The sequence below is a fragment of the Oncorhynchus tshawytscha genome, linkage group LG04 (assembly GCF_018296145.1).
Source record: "Oncorhynchus tshawytscha isolate Ot180627B linkage group LG04, Otsh_v2.0, whole genome shotgun sequence".
NCBI lineage: Eukaryota > Metazoa > Chordata > Actinopteri > Salmoniformes > Salmonidae > Oncorhynchus > Oncorhynchus tshawytscha.
In genome coordinates, this window is record NC_056432.1 from 32049288 (window position 1) to 32072443 (window position 23156).

Genomic DNA, 23156 nt, shown 5'->3' on the forward strand with positions numbered 1-23156 from the left:
CGGAACGAAAGCTGTGGCCTGCTTTTCTCTCTGGAGCAGAGCACAGTTGAAAGGAGTGATAACAGGGGTAGTGTTGAGGTGGATTGACTGAAGTTGAGGATCCCTGGTGTCTGTGATGCACGCCGTTTGGTGAGACGCAGACCCGGTGGGGAGCGCCAGACTGAGGAGACCCTGTCTGTTCTTCTGAGTTTTGATGTAAAGTGTTTGCCAGATAAAGTCATGCTAGGGTATATAAGTTATCCTGTGAGAGATTTTGTTTCACGAACCCACTATTGTGTTACAGGTGCCAAGTTTATGGTCATGTTGCAGCAGTATGAATGAGGGAGATTCTGAGGTGTGAATTGTGCAGGAGAGCATAGTTCAAAGGAGAGTGTGGTTTTGGTGTTCAAAGCGCAGTGTTTACATTTTTAGGGCGGCCATATTGCTGGGGATCAGAAATGTCCTGTGCGAGTGAGACAGGTTGAAGTTTCCAGGGTGAGAGCAGTGCAGAAAGTGTCATGCTGAGGTAGTGAGGAAAGTAACAGATGGTGGGGAAAGGGTGAGGGTCCCTGAGAGGGTCCCTGTGAGTAGTAGGCCAGTACAGAGTGACCCGTACAGTTTGTGCATTGGTAAGGTTGGGTTCTTAGCGTTTATTGCTATGGTCATTTTCTTTTTTCATCCACTTCCCTTTTTTGTGAACAAATGTGCAATGCATTTTCCGAACTGTCAAAGGCACCAAAAATCAACCATGCGTCTCGACTGCCGGAAAACCACACGAGGAAGAAAACATGCAGACAAAAAACAGTGCAATTTGTGTGCTGGGGCACCACCTGCTGGATATGGTAGGTGGTTTTTTGACGGAACCGGAAGTCAGTGGATGGAACTGGCTAGCCTAACTAGCTAAAAGAAGCGCAGAGATCCTCCGACAAAGGTTTGAGGGTACCGATCTCTGGAGATAAGCGAGAAATAACATTATACGAGCTTTATAAAATAATCACAGCAACCACGGGGGTTGCAGGTCTGGTCAGCAACACAGCAAGGTAGGTGAGCTATCGTGTACTCTTCTGCAAACCCAAAACATGGCACACGAGTCAGCTAGGCTAACTTGTTAGCTAGCTAGATGCTAACTTGCAACTGAAGCTAACGTTACATTAGCTACTAGCCATTTGTTGTCGACAACTTGCTGGTTAGGTAATGAATGAATGGGCTAATCTGGGTTTTACATGTGAGTACAGATAGGGAATCCAGGCAGGTAACTACCACGAGGCGATATGAAATGTTATGTTTGAAATATTGAAACTAGCAAACTAGTTAGCTGACCACTGTATCCCGCCCCCAGCCATGTTACCATTTTTTAAATGAAACATCACATGAATAGCTAGGCTAGCTTTAGCGTAGCAAGCTACCTGAGCCGAGAAGGGTGTAATTTCGTCCCGCAATTCGGGGCGTTCCTGGATATGCAGGAACCCCTCTTTATACTTCTATTGGTCCATTTTTTTAAAATGGGCATCATACGGGGCGCTCCAATACGCTAGGTAGCGGTAGCCCATTCACATACACTACCTTTAGCGCCTATATATTGGTGATCGTATCTTCTGGCTGAGGAGTTTTCTCGCTTTCTGTAAACGTTACCAAACATATCTTACTGTACGGTTTGGAAACATAAGGAACTTATCTTTCATATTATCGAGAAATCATAACAAATGTTTAGTTACTATAGGTTTTTATATGGTTAGGGTTCCCACACAGCCATATTACAGCGCTTATTACAGCGTCCATGTTACAGCGCTTATTTATGGAAGACTGGCGTACTGGTGCTAGTTCTGTGTCTCGGAACACCGGTGTGTAAATGGAAGACAGACGCCACAAACGTGTTGTGACTGAAAATACTGTCTGCTGCAACTGTGTTAAAACTGGTTAAAACAGTAAGTTTATCTTTAGCTTTTGTTACATTTTTGATGTGATATGAAAGCAGAGATTTGTTTTTAGAACCGTACTGCAATTGAAAATGTATCCAGATTTGGCTGACAGGCCCATTATCCTTTAAAAACAGACCCCGTTAGGCTTCTTTAGTCCATTATTGGTCGAGGACACTGGTAGGCAGTGTCCTTCACCTCCGCTTGTTGGGCAATGCTTTCCCGCACTTCCACAGGAGGCGGGGGGCCGGGGCGACACCGCTAGCTAGCTAGGTCACAAATAGACAACCAGAATATCAAGTGTCACACAAGTTTGAAGATTGCGTGCTCGAGGGAGTGGGAAGCCTGTTAAAGCCGGAACCAATGGGATGCTAGAGTGGGGGGCGTTCCTGCAGATGAATGAATGCCCACATACAGGAACTCCTCGAATTGCGGGCCGCAATCAGACACTATTGTCCGGCTAGGATTTCGTCTCAACAGGGCCCGGTTTTCTGATAGCGATGGAATTTAGGCGTAACGTTGCGTCATTCCTACAGCAGCCGAAAATGTAACAACCGTTTCCCAAGCACCACGCTGATTTACCTAGTTAGCGTGGTAAAAAAAAAGAAGAGAGAATGGTCGCCTAGTGTGTCGTTAGAGCATTTGTTGATACTGATAGGATCGAAAGAAGGTGAGCGCAGCTTTCTCCATTCAAATAATTCCTAAACATAATAGATATTTCTCAATACTGACGACTGATCCGCTTCTAGAGACATTACCACATACGGCTGCAAATATTAAGGCGGCTTATTCTAACGCTTACTCAATAAAAACGACAAAAATCACCGATTTGGTGGCACATTGCATACGTTAGGCTACACATAAAGATATTGTGACAAATTAGACAACAGCCTACATGTAACAAAATAAAACTCAATTGATTTAACATGAAGTGCGTTTCAATATGATTGAGAACCTATAGCCAAACTGTTTATTTTAAAGCAGTCATGCTTCAAATGAACCGATATATTTTTATACTTCCCTTGTTTGTATCAATTGCAACGACATTGGCAACTTAGTTATTGTAGTAACTTAAGAACAGAAGTTTATCAGCGGTCACAGAGAGACGGGTAAACCATGTGATTTTATGTTTACGCGGAAGCACCAAACACACTTAACATGTACAGTGGGGCAAAAAACGTATTTAGTCAGCCACCAATTGTGCAAGTTCTCCCACTTAAAAAGATGAGGCCTGTAATTTTCATCATAGGTACACTTCAACTATGACAGACATGAGGGGGGAAAAAATCCAGAATATCACATTGTAGGATTTTTTATGAATTTATTTGCAAATGATGGTGGAAAATAAGTATTTGGTCAATAACAAAAGTTTATCTCAATACTTTGTTATATACCCTTTGTTGGCAATGACTGTGGTCAAACGTTTTCTGAAAGTCTTCAAGGTTTTCACACACTGCTGGTATTTTGGCCCATTCCTCCATGCAGATCTCCTCTAGAGCAGTGATGTTTTGGGGCTGTTGCTGGGCAACACAGACTTTCAACTCCCTCCAAAGATGTTCTATGGGGTTGAGATCTGGAAACTGGCTAGGCCACTCCAGGACCTTGAAATGCTTCTTACAAAGCCACTCCTTCGTTGCCCGGGCGGTGTGTTTGGGATCATTGTCATGCTGAAAGACCCAGCCACGTTTCATCTTCAATGCCCTTGCTGATGGAAGGAGGTTTTCACTCAAATTCTCACGATATATGGCCCCATTCATTCTTTCCTTTACACGGATCAGTCCCTTTGCAGAAAAACAGCCCCAAAGCATGATGTTTCCACCCCCATGCTTCACAGTAGGTATGGTGTTCTTTGGATGCAACTCAGCATTCTTTGTCCTCCAAACACAACGAGTTGAGTTTTTACCAAAAAGTTCTATTTTGGTTTCATCTGACCATATGACATTCTCCCAATCTTCTTCTGGATCATCCAAATGCTCTCTAGCAAACTTCAGACAGGCCTGGGCATGTACTGGCTTAAGCAGGGGGGACACGTCTGGCACTGCAGGATTTGAGTCCCTTGTGGTGTAGTGTGTTACTGATGGTAGGCTTTGTTACTTTGGTCCCAGCTCTCTGCAGGTCATTCACTAGGTCCTCCCGTGTGGTTCTGGGATTTTTGCTCACCGTTCTTGTGATCATTTTGACCCCATGGGGTGAGATCTTGCATGGAGCCCCAGATCGAGGGAGATTATCAGTGGTCTTGTATGTCTTCAATTTCCTAATAATTGCTCCCACAGTTGATTTCTTAAAACCAAGCTGCTTACCTATTGCAGATTCAGTCTTCCCAGCCTGGTGCAGGTCTACAATTTTGTTTCTGGTGTCCTTCGACAGCTCTTTGGTCTTGGCCATAGCGGAGTTTGGAGTGTGACTATTTGAGGTTGTGGACAGGTGTCTTTTATAGTGATAAGTTCAAACAGGTGCCATTAATACAGGTAACGAGTGGAGGACAGAGGAGCCTCTTAAAGAAGTTGTTACAGGTCTGTGAGAGACAGAAATCTTGCTTGTTTGTAGGTGACCAAATACTTATTTTCCACCATAATTTGCAAATAAATTCATAAAAAATCCCACAATGTTATTTTCTGGATTGTTTTTCTAATTTTGTCTGTCATAGTTGAAGTGTACCTATGATGAAAATTAGTGGGAGAACTTGCACAATTGGTGGCTGACTAAATACTTTTTGCCCCACTGTAGTTAGCGTTTCTTCGAGTGGTCTGAGGCAGGCGTTAGATTACGAGCGTTTAAGTGCAAAGTTAATACTGATGGTTTTGTGGAAGCTTCGATATTTAACGATGCTCCTACGAAGGTTCTAATGATGAACTTCGTCATATGATGCTTTTGGGAAACCGGGCCCTGGTGGTTGAACCATTGGATGTGGGTTGGTGTTTGATTAATAGCTAGCTCTGTATTTGAGTTGTGTATATGGTGTAGTCTTGATAACATGTACTTGTAGGGGGTTGTTTGTAATGGTAATCTATTTTTGGACATTTATGAATGGCAGAAATTAGGGGTCAAAACATACATTTGAGTTCAGGGAGTGTTCAGTATTGATAAGGCTCTCTCTTTTTCCATCAGGATCAGTTCTGTTAACATCATGGCAGATGGCAGGATCTACGTGGGTAACCTTCCAGCTGATGTGCAAGAGAGGGACATTGAGGATATATTCTTCAAATATGGCAAAATCAGAGACATTGAGTTGAAGAACAACAGAGGCACTATTCCCTTTGCCTTTGTGCGCTTTGAAGATCCACGGTAAGATAAACGTCCATGTCCATGAAGGGCATTCTTACTCGTTGACCAATAAGACCAGATTTACATTGACATTTTAGTCATTTAGCAGATCTAGAGCGACTTGAATTAGTGCATTCACCTTAAGATAGCTAGATGAGACAACCACATATCATAGTCATAGCAAGTACACTTTCCCTGAACTCGGTAGTAATGAAAAGATGGCAGCGTGCTGGATTGCCACCGTTTTGCGAACTCCGACCCGACTTCGTTATTTTGTGATTCTTTTGGCGTTTACTTTATTTTCACAAAATATTTGATGTTATCATGAAATATAACATGCTGCCACTTAATGAACTGTATGAGGCTATAAACAATCAGGAAAACTTGCATCCAGCGGCTGCCTGCCTTGTTGCCGGCAATTTAAATTCCGCTTCATTAACCTCTTAAGCCCACCCGACACGCAGACGTCTCATCTAGCCATCAGCAAATGCGCTACGCCAAATGCTAATAGCACTCGTTAAAACTCAAACGTTCATTAAAACACACATGCAGGGTACTGAATTAAAGCTACACGCGTTGTGAATCTAGCCAACAAGTCAGATTATTAAAATGCTTTTCGGCGAAAGCATGAGAAGCTATTATCTGATAGCATGCAACACCCCGAAATACCTGAAGGCGGTGTAAACAAAAGAATTAGCGTAGCCGGCGCTACACAAATAGCAGAAATAATATATGAAACATTCATTACCTTTGAAAAGCTTCTTTGTTGGCACTCCTATATGTCCCATAAACATCACTATTGGGTCTTTTTTTCGATTAAATCGGTCCATATATACCCAAAATATCCATCTATGGAAACTGTGATTCAGATTTTTTTTTTTACATTAGTTATCCATTTTTTTCCTTTTTTTTTAATCCCGCCCTTCAGCTGCCCTTAACCCCTCCCATCTATCTCTAATAAAACATCCCATCTTGACTTCTACTTGACAAATATTTTTCAACTGTGGTGGGATGTTTCACAAAAGTTCTGAACCTTTCTATCATTAACAAAGATTATATTGTTTAAAAAACTATTTCAAAGAATGTTTTATCAATTGGTATTTTCAAGTTTAACCATAATATTATTTGAATTATTTGTTCTGTTTATTTGATTTTTTTGTGTGGGTTAAACTGAAATTGCAACCAGATTTCTATGGCTTGTTTTAAAAAGTGATAGTTTGGAGATTATTTCAGTTTCAAATGACCGAAAGTGACGGGGTGTTATCTGAATAAATAGAAACATGCTATTTTTTAACAGCCTTTCTTACTAGTCTACTGGAGAACCAGTTTGATTTAAGTATGTTTTTTTAAGCCTTTAGTGAGAGGTTCAATGCTTTAATATAAAATAATTTTAGTCTTCCAAATGTATATTCATTTTATAAATAGGGTGGTTTAATTTTGTCTGGCTTGCCAAATAAAGTGGAATATCTTTTGCTCATATAATAAAAAATTTAAAGTATTCCAGTGTAGGCAGGGCCATCAGTGAATGGGTATTTTTATTTAACTAGGCAAGTCAGTCAACAACACATTCTTATTTACAATGACGGCCTACTAAAAGGCCTCATGCGAGGACGGGGCTGGGATTTAAAAAATGAATAAAAAATTAAACTGGGAAATGGTTAAACAATTCTTCAGTCATTATTTTTTTCTCACAAATACTGTGCATTCGGAAAGTTATTCAGACCCCTTGACTTTTTCACATTTTGTTACATTATAGCCTTATTCTAAAATTGATTAAAATGTGTTTTCCCTCAATCTACACACAATTCCCCATAATGACAAAGCAAAAATAAGTTTGTAGAATATTTTGCAAATGTGCATGTATAAATAAATAAAAATCGCATTTTCAGACCCTTTGCTATGAGACTCGAAATTGAGCTTGGGTGCATCCTGTACGGCGGTTCTTAAATGACTTGCCTAGGTAAATAAAGGTTCAATCAAAAAAGTAAATGAAATTCAAGTCAAAGGAATTGTCCTTAGAGTTCTGAGGCATGATTGTGTCGAGGCACAGATCTGGGGAAAGGTACCAAACGATATCTGCAGCGTTGAAGGTCCCCAAGAACACAGTGGCGTCCATTATTCTTAAATGGTGTAGTGTGTAGATTTGAGGAAAAAGTGTAATTTAAACAATTTTAGAATAAGGCTGTGACGGTACAAAATGTGGGGAAAGTCTAGGGGACTGAATACTTTCTGAAAGTACTGTAGACAAGTATTTACCTTTCCATGGAAGCAAGATCTTGTTTATTTTTGCTAACTTTCTATGAAAATGTCTCAAATGTATTTATTTCGCAATATGATTAGACTGTGTCCACTTCACCGTCAGACCATTTTAATGGTAAACTACACTGTAATGTAAAAGTTGTATTTTTTTAGTGATCCAATACGTAATGTGTACACTTTTTATCCAGAGGTTAAAGACATTATCTAGGTCCTCTGAGGCTGTGGAGGGATCCATATTGTGAATTTAAAAGAAAACATGAGTCGTCTGCGTACAATGACCCCTTTGTTTTTAAGCCCTGGATGTCTAGTCCCTTCATATTACTGTTGGATCTGATTTTTTAATAGCTAATGTTTCTATGGCCATAATGAACATCTTTGTTTTACTCCTCTTGACAGTTGAATACTTTATGAGAAGCAGCCATATTTACTATTTTACACCCGGGGTTACTATACATAACTCATTGTATAGGAGATTCTCCTATACAATGCATTCTAGTCCTTTTCAAAATCTGCAATGAATTACCAGGCCTGGTTTCCTATATATTTTTTAAGTGTTCGATTGTTTCCAGTACTTTATCTCCAATGTATCGCCCATGTAAAAACCTGTCTGATTAGGATACATAATATTCAACAATACCTTTTGAATTCTAAGCACTAAACATTTTGCTAGAATATTGACATCACAACACTGAAGTGTAAGGGGTCTCCAGTTTTTTAGGTAGACTGGATATTTGCCACATGGGGTCCTGTTTCAGTAATTGTGAAATCAGACTTTCACAATCATGTTAACGGACCAACCCTGATGTTTTCCCTGACTTGAAGGCTTTAATTGCATCTTGAAGTTCCTTCACGTGAGTCTTTCTATACAGCTATTCATTTTTACACTATTAATATCAACAAATCCTTACAATCAACTTCAGTTGGTAGAGATTGAGGAACCTGAAATGAAAACATGCTTAAAGTACTTTGCCACCTCTTTAAGAAAATCATTTGTAACAAGTTTCTGTAAATAATTTTGGTAGCATTTCTATGTTGATGATGAAAAAATTAGTTGGTGCATTTTTCCCCATATTCCATCCAGTTCACCTTGTTTGTATAATGTATTACACTTTATCTTTTTTGAATAAGTTCCTCCATTTCTTTTCCTCTAACTTATTCTGGCCCCTAAAGGCACATTTAAAAGTGTCCCATACCTTAAAGGTGATCTTCTGTACCTATTAGAGGTCGACCGATTAATCGGAATGGCTGATTAAATAGGTCCGATTTCAAGTTTTCATAACAACCGAAAATCGGTATTTTTGGACACCGATTTGCCCGATTAAAAAATATATAATGTATATTTTATTTTACACCTTTTATTTAATCTTTATTTAACTAGGTAAGTCAGTTAAGAACACATTTTTATTTTCAATGAAGGCCTAGGAACGGTGGGTTAACTGCCTTGTTCAGGGGCAGAACGACATATATATTTTTTTAGCGTGTCAGCTCGGTGATTCAATCTTGCAACCTTACAATTAACTAGTCCAACGCTCTAACCATCTCCACGAGGAGCCTGCCTGTTACGCGAATGCAGTAAGCAAAGGTAAGTTGCTAGCTAGCATTAAACCTATCTTATAAAAACAATCAATCATAATCACTAGTTAATTAACTACACATGGTTGATGATATTACTAGTTTATCTAGCGTGTCCTGCGTTACATATAATCGATGCGTATTTGCGAAAAAGGACTGTCGTTGCTCCAATGTGTACCTAACCATAAACATCAATACCTTTCTTAAAATCAATACACAGAAGTATATATTTTTAATCCTGCATAGGTTAGCGGGCAATATTGACCAGGTGAAATTGTATCACTTCTCTTGCGTTCATTGCACAGTCAGTGTATATGTAACAGTTTGCCAGAATTTTGCGTAATTATGACATAACATTGAAGGTTGTGCAATGTCACAGGAATATTTAGACTTATTGATGCCACCCGTTAGATAAAATACGGAACGGTTCCGTATTTCACTGAAAGAATAAACGTCTTTTTGAGCTTTATAGTTTCCGAATTTGACCATATTAATGACCTAAGGCTCGTATTTCTGTGTGTTATTATGTTATAACTAAGTCTATAATTTGATAGAGCAGTCTGACAGCGGTGGTAGGCACCAGCAGGATCGTAAGCATTCATTCAAACAGCACTTCAGTGCGTTTTGCCAGCAGCTCTTTGCAATGCTTCAAGCATTGCGCTGTTTATGACTTCAAGCCTATCAACTCCCGAGATTTGGCTGGTGTAACCGATGTGAAATGGCTAGCTAGTTAGCGGGGTGCGCGCTAATAGCGTTTCAAATGTCACTCGCTCTGAGACTTGGTGTGGTTGTTCCCCTTGCTCTGCATGGGTAACGCTGCTTCGGGGGTGGCTGTTGTCGATGTGTTCCTGGTTCGAGCCCAGGTAGGAGCGAGGAGAGGGATGGAAGCTGTACTGTTACACTGGCAATACTAAAGTGTCTATAAGAACATCCAATAGTCCAAAGGTATATGAAATACAAATGGTATAGAGAGAGAGTCCCATAATTCCTATAATAACTACAACCTAAAACTTCTTACCTGGGAATATTGAAGACGCATGTTAAAAGGAACCACCAGCTTTCATATGTTCTGAGCAAGGAACTTAAACGTTAGCTTTCTTACATGGCACACATTGCACTTTTACTTTCTTCTCCAACACTTTGTTTTTGCATTATTTAAACCAAATTGAACATGTTTCATTATTTATTTGAGGCTAAATTGATTTTGATGTATTATATTAAGTTAAAATAAGTGTTCATTCAGTATTGTTGTAATTGTCATTATTACATACATTTTTTAAAAATCGGCCGATTAATCTGTATATATTTTTTTTGTTCTCCAATAATCGGTATCGGCGTTGAAAAATCATAATCAGTCTACCTCTAGTACCTATGTTATGTAGAATAAAGTCTGTTATAAATTCTTGGTTAGAAACAAGTTGTCATCCAGTAGGCTTTGATTACATTTCCAATATCCCCACTCTCGTGGATATTCTGTATGATTTAATCTGTACACCAATTATTTGACGGTCTGACCGCATTCTCTCCCCATCAACACTTTTTAAAACTTTTGGTGCCAGAGAAAATGACAGTCAAGACAACCAACTTAATTGAGCCTCTTTCATGTATATCTCACTAGGTCAGGATATTTAAGCCTCCATATATTGACTAGTTCCAATATATCCATAATATTTGTGAGTTCCTTAAGTGCATGAGGGTGATAATTTGTAGTGCGACTACGTTTTTATGGTCCATCGAGGTACCTAAAGCCGTATTTTAATCTCCCACCATAATAACTGAGTCATATTGCTTGTTAACTCGATAAATTGTTATATATTTTCAAAGAAGCCTGGATCATTATTTAGAATATATAGATTAATGAGCCAAGTATGTTAATGGTCCAATAGCATATTTAGAAGGATCCACCTTCCTTGAGGATCTGTTTGAACAGTTTGCACATTCTGATCAAAATTATTAATTCATATCACCCCTTTTGAATTTATTTTCCCATGGGAGATAAATATTCCCCCTAGTCCTTTTTCCAAACAACTTCATCTAAAGGTGTAGAATGAGTTTCCTGTAAACAATAATTACATTCCTTCTTTTATCCAGATAAATACGGATTATTTTCTTATCTGCTAAGCCATTACAATTACTACTAGCTATACCTTTCACCACTTACCATAATGAGATACAGGTTTTGATTATACTTATCATAATAATGTTTGTAAACGTACCATGATAATTGAGTGTCCATATAGCTATACAATGATATTTGCACTGTTAAGCATATTGTAGCTGCAACTAAGTATGCCTTTAATTGTCTTACTACACTCCATCCGCTACAACCTCCCCCATTCCAAGTTGGGTCGTCGTCCCAGTGACTGGCTAACCACCCTTGTACACATGGATCCTAGGGCCTTTAAGAGAGAGGGGCCTATCCTTTAAACCCAGAATCACAGCCAACAACATTTCTAATGCCTTTGCCTCGTACCGCATCTAGTTACTAAAAAATACACTGCTCAAAAAAATAAAGGGAACACTAAAATAACACATCCTAGATCTGAATGAATGAAATATTCTTATTAAATACTTTTCTTTACATAGTTGAATATGCTGACAACAAAATCTCACAAATTATCAATGGAAATTTATCAACCCATGGATTTGGAGTCACGCTCAAAATTAAAGTGGAAAACCACACTACAGGCTGATCCTACTTTGATGTAATGTCCTTAAAACAAGTCAAAATGAGGCTCAGTAGTATGTGTGGCCTCCACGTGCCTGTATGACCTCCCTACAACAACTGGGCAAGCTCCTGATGAGGTGGCGGATGGTCTCCCGAGGGATCTCCTCCTAGACCTGGACTAAAGCATCCGCCAACTCCTGGACAGTCTGTGGTGCAACGTGGCGTTGGATGGATGGAGCGAGACATGATGTCCCAGATGTGCTCAATTGGATTCAGGTCTGGGGAACGGGCGGGCCAGTCCCATGGCATCAATGCCTTCCTCTTGCAGGAACTGCTGAGACACTCCAGCCACATGAGGTCTAGCATTGTCTTGCATTAGGAGGAACCCAGGGCCAACCGCACCAGCATATATGGTCTCACAAGGGGTCTGAGGATCTCATCTCGGTACGTAATGGCAGTCAGGCTACCTCTGGCCAGCACATGGAGGGCTGTGCGGCCCCCCAAAGAAATGCCACCCCACACCATGACTGATCCACTGCCAAACCGGTCATACTGGAGGATGCTGCAGGCAGCAGAACGTTCTCCACGGCGTCTCCAGACTGTCACGTCTGTCACATGTGCTCAGTGTGAACCTGCTTTCATCTGTGAAGAGCACAGGGCGCCAGTGGCGAATTTGCCAATCTTGGTGTTCTCTGGCAAATGCCAAACATCCTACACGGTGTTGGGCTGTAAGCACAACCCCCACCTGTGGACGTCGGGCCCTCATACCACCCTCATGGAGTCTGTTTCTGACCGTTTGAGCAGACACCTGCACATTTGTGGCATGCTGGAAGTCATTTTGCAGGGCTCTGGCAGTGCTCCTCCTGCTCCTCCTTGCACAAAGGTGGAGGTAGCGTTCCTGCTGCTGGGTTGTTGCCCTCCTAAGGCCTCCTCCACATCTCCTGATGTACTGGCCTGTCTCCTGGTAGCACCTCCATGCTCTGTACGCTACGCTGACAGACACAGCAAACCTTCTTGCCACAGCTCGCATTGATGTGCCATCCTGGATGAGCTGCACTACCTGAGCCACTTGTGTGGGTTGTAGACCTTGTCTCATGCTACCACTAGAGTGAAAGCATTGCCAGCATTCAAAAGTGACCAAAACATCAGCCAGGAAGCATAGGAACTGATAAGTGGTCTGTGGTTACCACCTGCAGAACCACTCCTTTATTGGGGGTGTCTTGCTAATTGCCTATAATTTCCACCTGTTGTCTATTCCATTTGCACAACAGCATGTGAAATTTATTGTCAATCAGTGTTGCTTCCTAAGTGGACAGTTTGATTTCACAGAAGTGTGATTGACTTGGAGTTACATTGCTGTTTAAGTGTTCCTTTTATTTTTTGGAGCAGTATATATATATATATATATGGAACAAAAATATGAATGCAACAAATTCTATGATTTTAATTTAGTTCATATAGGAAAGGGTGATATATAAGGAAATCTGTTAATTAAAATAAATGTATGGATTTCACATGACTGGGCAGGGGCGCAGCCATGGGTGCCAGGCCCAGCCAATTAGTTTCCCCTCCCATAAACAGGCTTTATTACAGAAATAAATACTCCTCCGTTTCATTAGATGTCCGAGTGGCTGGTCTCAGACGATCCTGCTGGTGAAGAAGCCGGATGTGGAGGTCCTGAGCTGGCGTGGTTGTGAGGCCGGTTGGACATACGGCCAAGTTCTCTGAAACTGTTGGAGGCAGCTTATGGCAGAGAAATTAACATTCAATTCTCTGGCAACAGCTCTGGTGGACATTCCTGCAGTCAGAATGCCAATTGCACACTCCCTCAAAACTTGACATATCTGTGGCATTGTTGTGACAACTGCACATTTTAGTAACCTTTTACTTTCCCCAGCACAAGGTCCACCCGTGTAATGATCATGCTGAATCAGCTTCTTGATATGCCACACTTGTCAGGTGGATAGATTATCTTGGCAAAGGAGAAATGCTCTCTAACAGGGATGTAAACAAATTTGTGCACATAATTTGAGAGAAATTAGCTTTTTTGCGCATATGGAACATTTCTGGGATCTTATTTCAGCTCATGACACATGGGACCAACACTTTACATGTTGCGTTTATATTTTTGATCAATGTGTATATGTACATAAAATAGCAGTAAAACTAATTCAATGGTTCTTTATTTGTACTGTTTTCTACATTGTAGAATAGCGAAGACGTTTAAAACTATGAAATAATATACATGGAATCATGTAGTAACCAAAAAAGTGTTAAATCAAAATGAGTTTCTTCAAAGTAGCCACCCTTTGCCCTGACAGTTTTGCACACTCTTGGCATTCTCTCAACCAGCTTCACCCGGAATGCTTTTTGTCTTGAAGGAGTTACCACATATGTTGAGCTCTTGGTGGCTGCTTTTCCTTCACGCTGCGGTCCAAACCATCTCAATTGGGTTGAGGTCAGGTCATCTGATGCAGCACTCATTGCTCTTCTTGGTCAAATAGCCCTTACACAGCCTGGAGGTGTGTTTTGGGTCATTGTCCTGTTGGAAAGGCAAATGATAGTCCCACTAAGTGCAAACCAGATGGGATTGCGTATTGCTGCAGAATGCTGTGGTAGCCATGCGGTTTAAGTGTGCATTGAATTCAAAATAAATCACTGACAGTGTCACCAGCACAGCACCGCCACACCACCACCTCCATGCTTCACGGTGTGAACCACACATGCAGAGATCATCCTTTTGCCTACTCTGCATCTCAAAGACAGTGGTTGGAGCCAAAAATCTCAAATTTTGACTTATCCAACCAAATGACACATTTCCAACGGTCTAATGTCCATTGCTTGTGTTTCTTGGCCCAAGAAAGTCTCTTCTTATTGTTCTTTTAGTAGTGATTTCTTTGCAGCAATTCGACCATGAAGGCATGATTCATCAAGGCAAAGGGTGGCTACTTTGAAGAATCTCAAATATAAAATATTAACACTATTTTGGTTACTACATGATTCCATGTGTTATTTCATAGTTTTGATGTCTTCACTATTATTATACAATGTAGAAAATAGTAAAAATAAAGGAAAACCTTGGAATGAGTAGGTGTCTATCTTAATTCCCACAGTTGATGAATTGTGCGTAATAATAAGCAAAATCTGTTTTTTTTGTCAGTCAACAGGTGCATATTCGCCCCATCCCTCCCCCACAAACACCTCTACCCCTCTCTCCCCTTCCACTCATAGATGGACCTATTGTTTCCACTTCACAGCACTTACAGTTGACCGGGGCTGCTCTAGCAGGGACTTCGCTGCCCTGTTCAACTAAGTGCTGTTATTGTGAAGTGGAAAAGTCTATGTAAGATACTTTTTGAAGAGGTAGGGTTTCAGACATTTTTGGAAGATGAGCAGGGACTCTGCTGTCCTGACGTTAGGGGGAAGCTCGTTCCACCAGTGGGATGCTAAGATAGATATATAGACTGACTCACATATGCAATGTGTTAATCAAATTGACATGTCCTTATGTATCAGGGATGCCGAGGATGCAGTCTATGGGAGGAATGGTTATGGATTTGGAGACTGCAAGCTTCGCGTTGAGCACCCTCGCTCTGCCTCCTCTAAATTCAACGGGTCTATGGGTGGTAGTGGTCGCGGGAGTGGGGACGGAGGTCCCGGTGGTCCTAAAGGGAGGTTTGGGCCTCCTACTCGGAGATCAGAGTTCAGAGTTATTGTGACTGGTAAGTGGATAAAGTCTGTGCTTTTGTTTTTTTATTCAAAGCTCCTCTTCCTTCCATTTACAGCAGGTTAGATGTACACTGGTATTGTTGAGCGTTGCCTAGAAAGGCCAAAGTTCTCAATGTTTTGGTCTCTGTTCCCACAGGCCTGCCTCCGACTGGGAGCTGGCAAGACTTGAAAGATCACATGAGGGAGGCTGGAGATGTTTGTTTCACAGATGTTCAGCGGGATGGTGAAGGGGTGGTGGAGTTCCTGCGCAGAGAGGACATGGAGTATGCCATGCGGCGCCTGGACAGGACAGAGTTCAGATCACACCAGGTAACTAAACACTCAGATCCTCAGCTATACAGTGTTTAAGAATGCGTTTTCAGGACATTCTCTGACATGGACATCTTTCAGGGGGAGACTTCATCTATCCGAGTCCATGGAGAGATGGGGGGCAGCAGAGGACGCTCGCGGTCCCGTTCCAGATCCAGGGGACGGTACTCACCCGCTTATCAAGGTCGCGGCTCTCCACCCCCTCGTTATCAGTCGCCCCCTGCTCGTAGATTGTCTCGCCATAGCCCCCCTCCACGTCGCCCCTCTGCAGCACACCGTAGCCCATCAAGCCGCAGCCCACCCCCTCGTCACTACCGATAGTCTACCTACAGGAGGGCGCCAAGACTGGCGATTACTTTATTTTGTGTTGCTTTTTAAGTATGTCATGTGCATTCCACTATGAGGACTGTCTCCAGAGGACTTTTTAAATGGTGTAGACAGAGCGGATGGGTAGATCTGCATTTGCCTCACATTCTCATTGATTCATTCTCAGACCTAGGATATGGCTGGTTAGGGATATTTGTGAAGGAGACTGCATACTAGAAGAATACAACATAATACAGCTCTTTAATGTAGTTTATTTTTATCATGTTTCTGTAAGAGCCTGTCTAGCCTGCCCTGCCTTGTAGATGGTTGCCTCGCAAGTGTTATAAATTTTGTTCCTCTTTTTTATTTTACGTGAGAATGAAATTATTTCTTTCTCCTGCCCCGTTCTCAAAATAATCTTTGTAAAAAGTGTTATTTTTTTCAAATAAAGTGAGGACTCTTAGTATATTTGTTTTAGTTCCTGAATGCATGAATTGTACATTCATTGGTTGCCTCTTTAGTCCTTGATAATCATTTGCAGAGCACCCACAAAGTATGTACCATTGGGAGTTATGGTTCTGCTTTTTCAACATAATGACACTACATATTGTTCAGAGAATACAGTGCATACATGGAGTACACACACAGATCAACAACACTGGATCATCTTTCTTTGATTTAGCTTCAGGTTGTCTGGTTTGAAGGTGCCTTAATACATGCCAAGCCCTGACTCTCTTGATGGTTGGTCAATCTTTATCATTTAGCCATGCATTTCTTTGCAGAGGTCTGTCAAATGAAACAGTATCCAGTCATTAATTTAGCAAATGCTCTTATCCAGAGCTCCTTAGTGCATTCATCTTAAGATACATGGGTGGGAAAACCAGTCAAATTTAGCTGTCAGCAAAGTCGGCGCACATACTTTGAATCAGAACTCGGCGTGCTTAAACATGGCAGCTCTCTCCTCTCTCTTCGGGAGTGGAATGTTACCTGCAGAGAAAAGAGCCATTTAAGTTTCATGATATACAAAATGGGGCACTGCCGCCTTCAGAATGAACAATAACTAATTCATGAGCTGATAAAACAGCCAAGATGCTCACCTGGCGGTGCCACAAAGTACTCCTCCACTGTGTTTTTGGAGAGCTGGAGCAGTTCCTCTGCACAGTCCCCCTCTGCCACGGCATCCTCCCTCAGATACAGTGCCCTACAGAACAGAGGGTTTTCAATCTGTGAGACTAAACAAGTCACCTTAAGGTTAGGTAGGTAACTATTGGTTCCCTCTCCAAAAATTACCCAGTCTTTGTAGATCTGAAGCAATTGGATAGGGCAGTAAGCAAAATGTGATTGCTCCACCAAACCTTCCATTAAACACTTCCAATGGCTTACCACTACCCAATTCCTTCAGATCAAACACTGAAGTGCTAGGGGCTGCTTCAGGATCTGCCTGGCCCGAGTCTAACCTTTCCTCCAGAACTGAATCCATCGGGTCAACCCCATCTGTGTCAACAACATGGAGCTGATCTGCAAATCGGATGGCTTTCTCCAGACAGGCCAGCCCCTCCTGGTTGCGGAAATCCACCAGGGCTAGTCGCTCCAATTTGTCAACAAGGTCTACAGGAACTTGGCAAGGCTGTAAGAAAATGCTTATTAGATGTTAGAATTGATCAATGTCACTAACAGTTAGCCATTTGATCTGGCTTAATTTACAAGTTAATAAAAATCACTTCATTAACAAAGTACAGTATACTAACTGGGGGTAGCTGGTTCTCCAATACAGGCTCCCATGTTGCTACCCTGGGCACCTAGAATTGAAAAATTAACATGGGCAATACAACAAGAAACTGCAACCACAGTCCACATGTGTACGATATGCTGTACTGTACATTAGCTAGCTAGTTAGCCTACCTTAGAGTTGCTAATTCGGGTACTATATTGATGTACTAAAGTTATCAGATGAGTCCAACGAAAGCAGCTCAAGTTTTGCTTGGATTTTCGGTCCTGTGACGTTATGGAAGCTCTTGTGACGCCTTGGTAGCGCGAAGGCCCTAGATTAAATGCTAGGGTCTGTAACCTTCGTGTATAATTCACTACGACATACATGTTATCCTGGCTAATGTAGCTAGCTTGCAAATGCCTATGCAATTCCTATCACAATGAAATTGTGCGTCGCTAGCTAGTCAATTTAGTAAACTAAGCAATGGTTAGCTAGATTTTATGAGCGTCTCCGTTGATTCCTGGAACTCAAAAGTAATATCAGTCAACAGCTAACTGGCTAGCTAGCAGAGTCTAGTAGGGGAGAATATCAATTACATTTACTACCGGCTTTTTCTCAAAACCCATTGGAGGAGAAAGTCAGAGGGACGGGACCTCTGGCTTTCTCGTCCAATGGGTTTTGATAAGGAGGTGACGCGAGGAGTATTGAATTGAGATTCTCCCTAGAATTTTCTTTGTCAAGGATCTTCTCTGTTGACTGTAAAATTACTTTCATGGTTGACCTCAATCAAACAGACAAGATGCTTTCTACACGGACAAAATCAACACGACTATTTATGCAAATCAAACATTATGAAATAAGGCCACATGTTTTTAAAATCACTTCCATTTTGTTTGATGCTTCTATTACATTTCGAATAAAATATTTTATAAGACATTGAAATGCATTCTTTATCATTTGAAATATTTATTTCAAAACAACACTTTTTTATGCAAATAAAAGGTTGTAAAAGTAAGCCAGACCTTTTTAGAATAATTTGCATTTTGTTTAATGTTTCTATGACAATCCATGAAAAAGTTATTGCAAACAAGAGATTTAAATGCATTTTTTATTTTTATTTTATGTATTTCTATCAAATCAACACACATTTTTATGTAAATGAAAGGTTGTTTAAGTAGGCCAGGGGTGTCATTACACCAATTATATTGCAAACGATTCGTCTGTTGCAAAACATTTAGCAAAAGAAACCATTTACTCCAAACGCTGTTGAGCTCCGTTTAGTTTTTTAAACGGATGTCATAGTTCACTCATGTCTCTTAAAAAAAAAAAAGCAGCAGGAAGAAGTTGGAATGAACCCTGCGGACTTCACTCCACTAGACCACAGAATAATCAAACATGATTATTAGATGTGCAGCTTGTGCCAAACACTTCGTAGACTATTCAAGTTGGAATGGCAACCATTGAGCTGTTATAGAACAATGGCAACGAGTGGAAACCAAACAATTAAAATGAACTACAACTTCCGTTTAAGAACCCAACATTTTTTTACGTCACGTTTTGCAACTGATGGAACGTTTTGCATTAGAATCGGTGTAATGAATCATTAGCATTTTGCAATTAGCATTTTGTTTAATGTTCTATGACAATCTATGAAAAAGTTATTGGAACAAGATATTTAAAAGCATTTTTTTATGATTTAGATGCATTTCTATCAAATCAACACTTGACTTTTCATGCAAATCAAAGGTTGTGAAAGCGGGCCTTTTAGAATAATTAGCATTTTGTTTAATGTCTCTAAAACAATCTATGAAAAGGTTATTGCAGATAATAGAATTATATGCATTTTAAATAATTTTGCGAATGTCTGTTGAATGTTGAATATAAAACTAATTTTACATCGGTGAAGAACTGTGGAAGAGCATCAGCTTTTTAATCTGAGGTTCCAGGGTTCAAGTCCCTGTTCGGGCTGGACTTTTCCCAATTTAACAATAGATTATAGATTTTGTTATGGTACGTTGCATGAAATATACGTAATTTAGCCTACAGTTCCCACGGACAGCCAATGATGTGAATTCAACCTATGAATGAGAATGCACAGCACAACATACATCTTTCGGTAAGGACTTTTTGAAGGCTGAAGCACAGAGTTTCTAAATAGAAAGAGGTGCAACATCACAAGACTTCCAGGAACACTTGCGAAGCAGACCAAGACTGTGTTTGTGGTTAGACAAGTCAATGGGAGAATTTATATATTCTTCCTTAGTTGTTAATTTTCTCGAAATCTAAAGGCAAAAACCACTTAGTCGTAGGCCTATGTTGTTTGTTCCTGAACTGGCCGAATGGCAGAGCTATCCTTCAGCACCACAAGTTGGTTGAACTTTAATATCATTGCACAATTCTGGCGCTGTCCTTTCAGCAACACGAAGGGCACTCCAATCGCTTAACATAACACAACCAAGATCTGTTGCCTATGTCTTATAGTCCTACTCATCACTTACAATTATTATTACAAATCTTTAACCCTCATCGAATATTCAAAAAAGGATTACAATAATGAGATGTATCCACCAATCCAAAGAAAGGATAGGCGGGAGCTTGACAGCCCGCTGTGCCTCTTTGTGGACAACGACTTCCATTATTAGGGTTCGATTCCAGGCTGCTTCACATCCGGCCGTGATTGAGAGTCGCATAGGGTGGCACACAATTTGCCCAGCATTGTCCAGGTTTGGCCGGAGAAGGCCGTCATTGTAAATAAGAATTTGTTCTTAAAACTGACTTGCCTGGTTTTAAAAAAACACAAACAAACTATATTGTCAGTACAGTATATCCATAATCTTTGCCAATACAATACATCAGTAATCCAGGGTTTATATACCTCATTGGTCAGTACAAACTTTGAGGAAATTATGACATCATTGAATTTTTATTTTGTGCTACAATAGATTCACTCCAATCTATTCATTCCTATGGAGGACTGCTCCTTCTAGGGAGTACCAATACGGCCGACCGGTGGCTTCAAAGCCTCTCAATGGCCAATACATAGCATCAGCAATACAGGGTTTTTATAATGTACATCATTGGTGTGCACTGAGGAGGCCCGTCAGAGGCTTGATCACTTTGGCCAATCAGAACGTTGAAACACTGCAGCATTAAGTTTACTAAGGATGGCAAGTTCACCAATTCTGATTAGTGTGCTTCAAAACTGAAGAAGATGCGGACAAGTCACTGAAGCATTTCAATAAAAGATTTGTGGACATGGCCAGAGTAACGTTGAGACAGTTAGCCATCCAGACTTCTTTGTACAAGTTAGATGGATAGATAGCCAACCACAGATTCTATACCAACATTTAATTAATTGTGATTCACTTGCCTGACAGATCATGCCATGGTCCTCTCCATATCTGCCTGACAGATACATATGGATGGAGTGTAAGATGGCTCAAATGCACAGTGTTGAATTTTTTCTTGTCTTCCTTGACATTGATGTTCTGTTTAATCTTGTTTCTGTTTTATCTTGTGTGTGTATGTGTTAGCTGGAGGGTGACGAGGCTTTCCAGGAGTTTGTGTCGGTGCATCATAACCGCAGCCAGTTGCCTACCTGGGCCAATGACTCTCTGCTCCAATCAGCAGCCCCTGAGACTGGCCAGGGGAGGAGTCAGGAGAAGAAGAAGAAGCTTGATTACCTCAACTTTGAGTCAGACGAGAAGAAGAAGGATGAGGAGTAAATGAGGAAGAAGACCAGGTTAGGTACACATGCCTACATAGACCCTTTGTTTGACAGATGCTGGTAAATGTGTGTGTGTATACAGTGTGTTTTCATTGTCAGGTGCTAATAGAGGCTCTGAAGTCTGGCCTGTCTGATATGGAGTACCTGTGGCACAGAGACGGTGTGCTGCGGAGGATGATGATGATGAGGAAGATGAGCCTGCCCCTATGCAGCAGACAGACAGTGCCTATGAGAGTGGGGATAGAGATGGTATCCAGAGGGCCAAAGCACCAGTCCCTTCACTGGATAAAAGCCAGGGCAAACTTAGCAAGCCTGTCAAACAGCAGGAGGTTGGGCAAATGCCTAACCTTTAACACCTAGCATTTGACCTGCACCCTTGATCCACAAACCTTGGGACTGTAGATTTAAACTGAAATCCTACCTTCATTGAACTGATGGAGGATAGCACTTAAAACGGCATATTGTGTATCATTCTGACAGTGAAATTAGGGTTGAGGGTTTTCATTGCCATATCCCCTTTGGTAATGTGTGTGTGTGTGTCCCTATCTGTCTGTGCCCCATAGACTGAATTCACAGTGAAACTGCGAGAATGTCCCTTCAACGTCAAAGAGGTGAGTGTGTGTGGCTTGATGTGGAGTTCAGAGGTGGGGAAAGGGTATATTTATGTGTGACATCTTTGGTTGTTTATGTGATATAAACAGCAACAAGTGCGAGAGTTCATGACCACTCTGAAGCCTGCAGCCATTCGAATCATCAAGAATGCCACCGGCAACAAAACTGAGTATATGTATGTGGATCTGCGCTCAGAAGAGGAGGTGAAAAAGTCTCTGAAGAAGAACTAAGATTACGTGGGTGAGAATCAGACTGTGTGTGTGTGTGTGTGTGTGTGTGTGTGTGTGCGCACGTTCGTAATCCTCACTGAGAATAAAAAGTTATGTACTGTTTGTGTTTGTCCAAAAGGTTGCTCTATATTGAGGTGTTTCGGACAAGTGTGACTGACGGGCAGGTGGAGAGGTGGGAGAAAGGGAGATTCACCAGGGAGCTGAAAGAAGATGAAGAAGACAGGAAGACTCTTCACAAGGAACCTGCCCTAAACCTGCACAGAAGAGGAGCTCCAAGACTTCTTCACAAAGCATGGTATGTACATACACGCACATATTGTAACGATTGTCGCCTGTAGAAGAGGACCAAAGTGCAGCGTGGTACGTATTCATAGTAATTTTAATTCAGATGAATACGCGAACAAACCGACAAACTAACAGTTCTGCAAGGTGCAACAAAAACACTAAACAGAAAATAACTACCCACACCCATAGTGGGAAAACAGGCTGCCTAAGTATGGTTCTCAATCAGAGACAACGATTGCCAGCTGCCTCTGATTGGGAACCATACCAGGCCAAACACATAGAAATAGAAAAACAGAACAAAAACATAAAATGCCCACCCCAACTCACGCCCTGACCAAACTAAAACAGACATAAAAAAGGAACTAAGGTCAGGATGTGACACATATACTGTATCAAATCAAATCACATGAGCCGAATACAGGTGTAGGTAGACCTCACAGTGAAATGCTTACTTACAAGCCCTTAACTAACAATGCAGTTTTAAGAAAAATATCTAAAGAAAAATAAGAAATAAAAGTAACAAAAATGTAAAGAGCAGTAGTAAAATAACAATAGCGAGGCTATATACAGGGGGTACCGGTACAGAGTC

The 23156-nt window shown here is 41.0% G+C and overlaps 2 protein-coding genes and 1 pseudogene across 5 annotated transcripts; 2 read left to right on the forward strand and 1 right to left on the reverse strand.

The window, feature by feature from the left end:
* The first annotated feature begins 841 nt into the window (after positions 1-841).
* LOC112248544 (serine/arginine-rich splicing factor 9) lies at positions 842-16468 on the forward strand. 3 transcript variants are annotated; one of them, XM_024417670.2, is made up of 5 exons: positions 842-1023; positions 5004-5180; positions 15175-15380; positions 15524-15696; positions 15778-16468. In XM_024417670.2, exons 2-5 carry the CDS (start codon positions 5023-5025, stop codon positions 16015-16017), a joined length of 777 nt encoding a protein of 258 aa, XP_024273438.1. In that variant the 5' UTR covers positions 842-1023; positions 5004-5022; the 3' UTR covers positions 16018-16468. The 3 variants fall into 3 exon arrangements, with proteins under 3 accessions (XP_024273438.1, XP_024273437.1, XP_024273439.1); XM_024417669.2 differs by having other exon boundaries at positions 842-1019; XM_024417671.2 differs by lacking the exon at positions 842-1023 and adding an exon at positions 2437-2565.
* gatc (glutamyl-tRNA amidotransferase subunit C) lies at positions 16255-18303 on the reverse strand. Of its 2 annotated transcripts, XM_024417674.2 has the most exons (6): positions 17905-18303; positions 17751-17801; positions 17460-17629; positions 17100-17203; positions 16922-16989; positions 16255-16788 (listed from the first exon to the last, which is right to left on the reverse strand). In XM_024417674.2, exons 1-5 carry the CDS (start codon positions 18097-18099, stop codon positions 16928-16930), a joined length of 582 nt encoding a protein of 193 aa, XP_024273442.1. In that variant the 5' UTR covers positions 18100-18303; the 3' UTR covers positions 16255-16788; positions 16922-16927. The 2 variants fall into 2 exon arrangements, with proteins under 2 accessions (XP_024273442.1, XP_024273441.1); XM_024417673.2 differs by having other exon boundaries at positions 16255-16989.
* A 2665-nt stretch (positions 18304-20968) lies between these two features.
* On the forward strand, positions 20969-22282 carry LOC112249501 (annotated as a pseudogene).
* Positions 22283-23156: the final 874 nt, after the last annotated feature.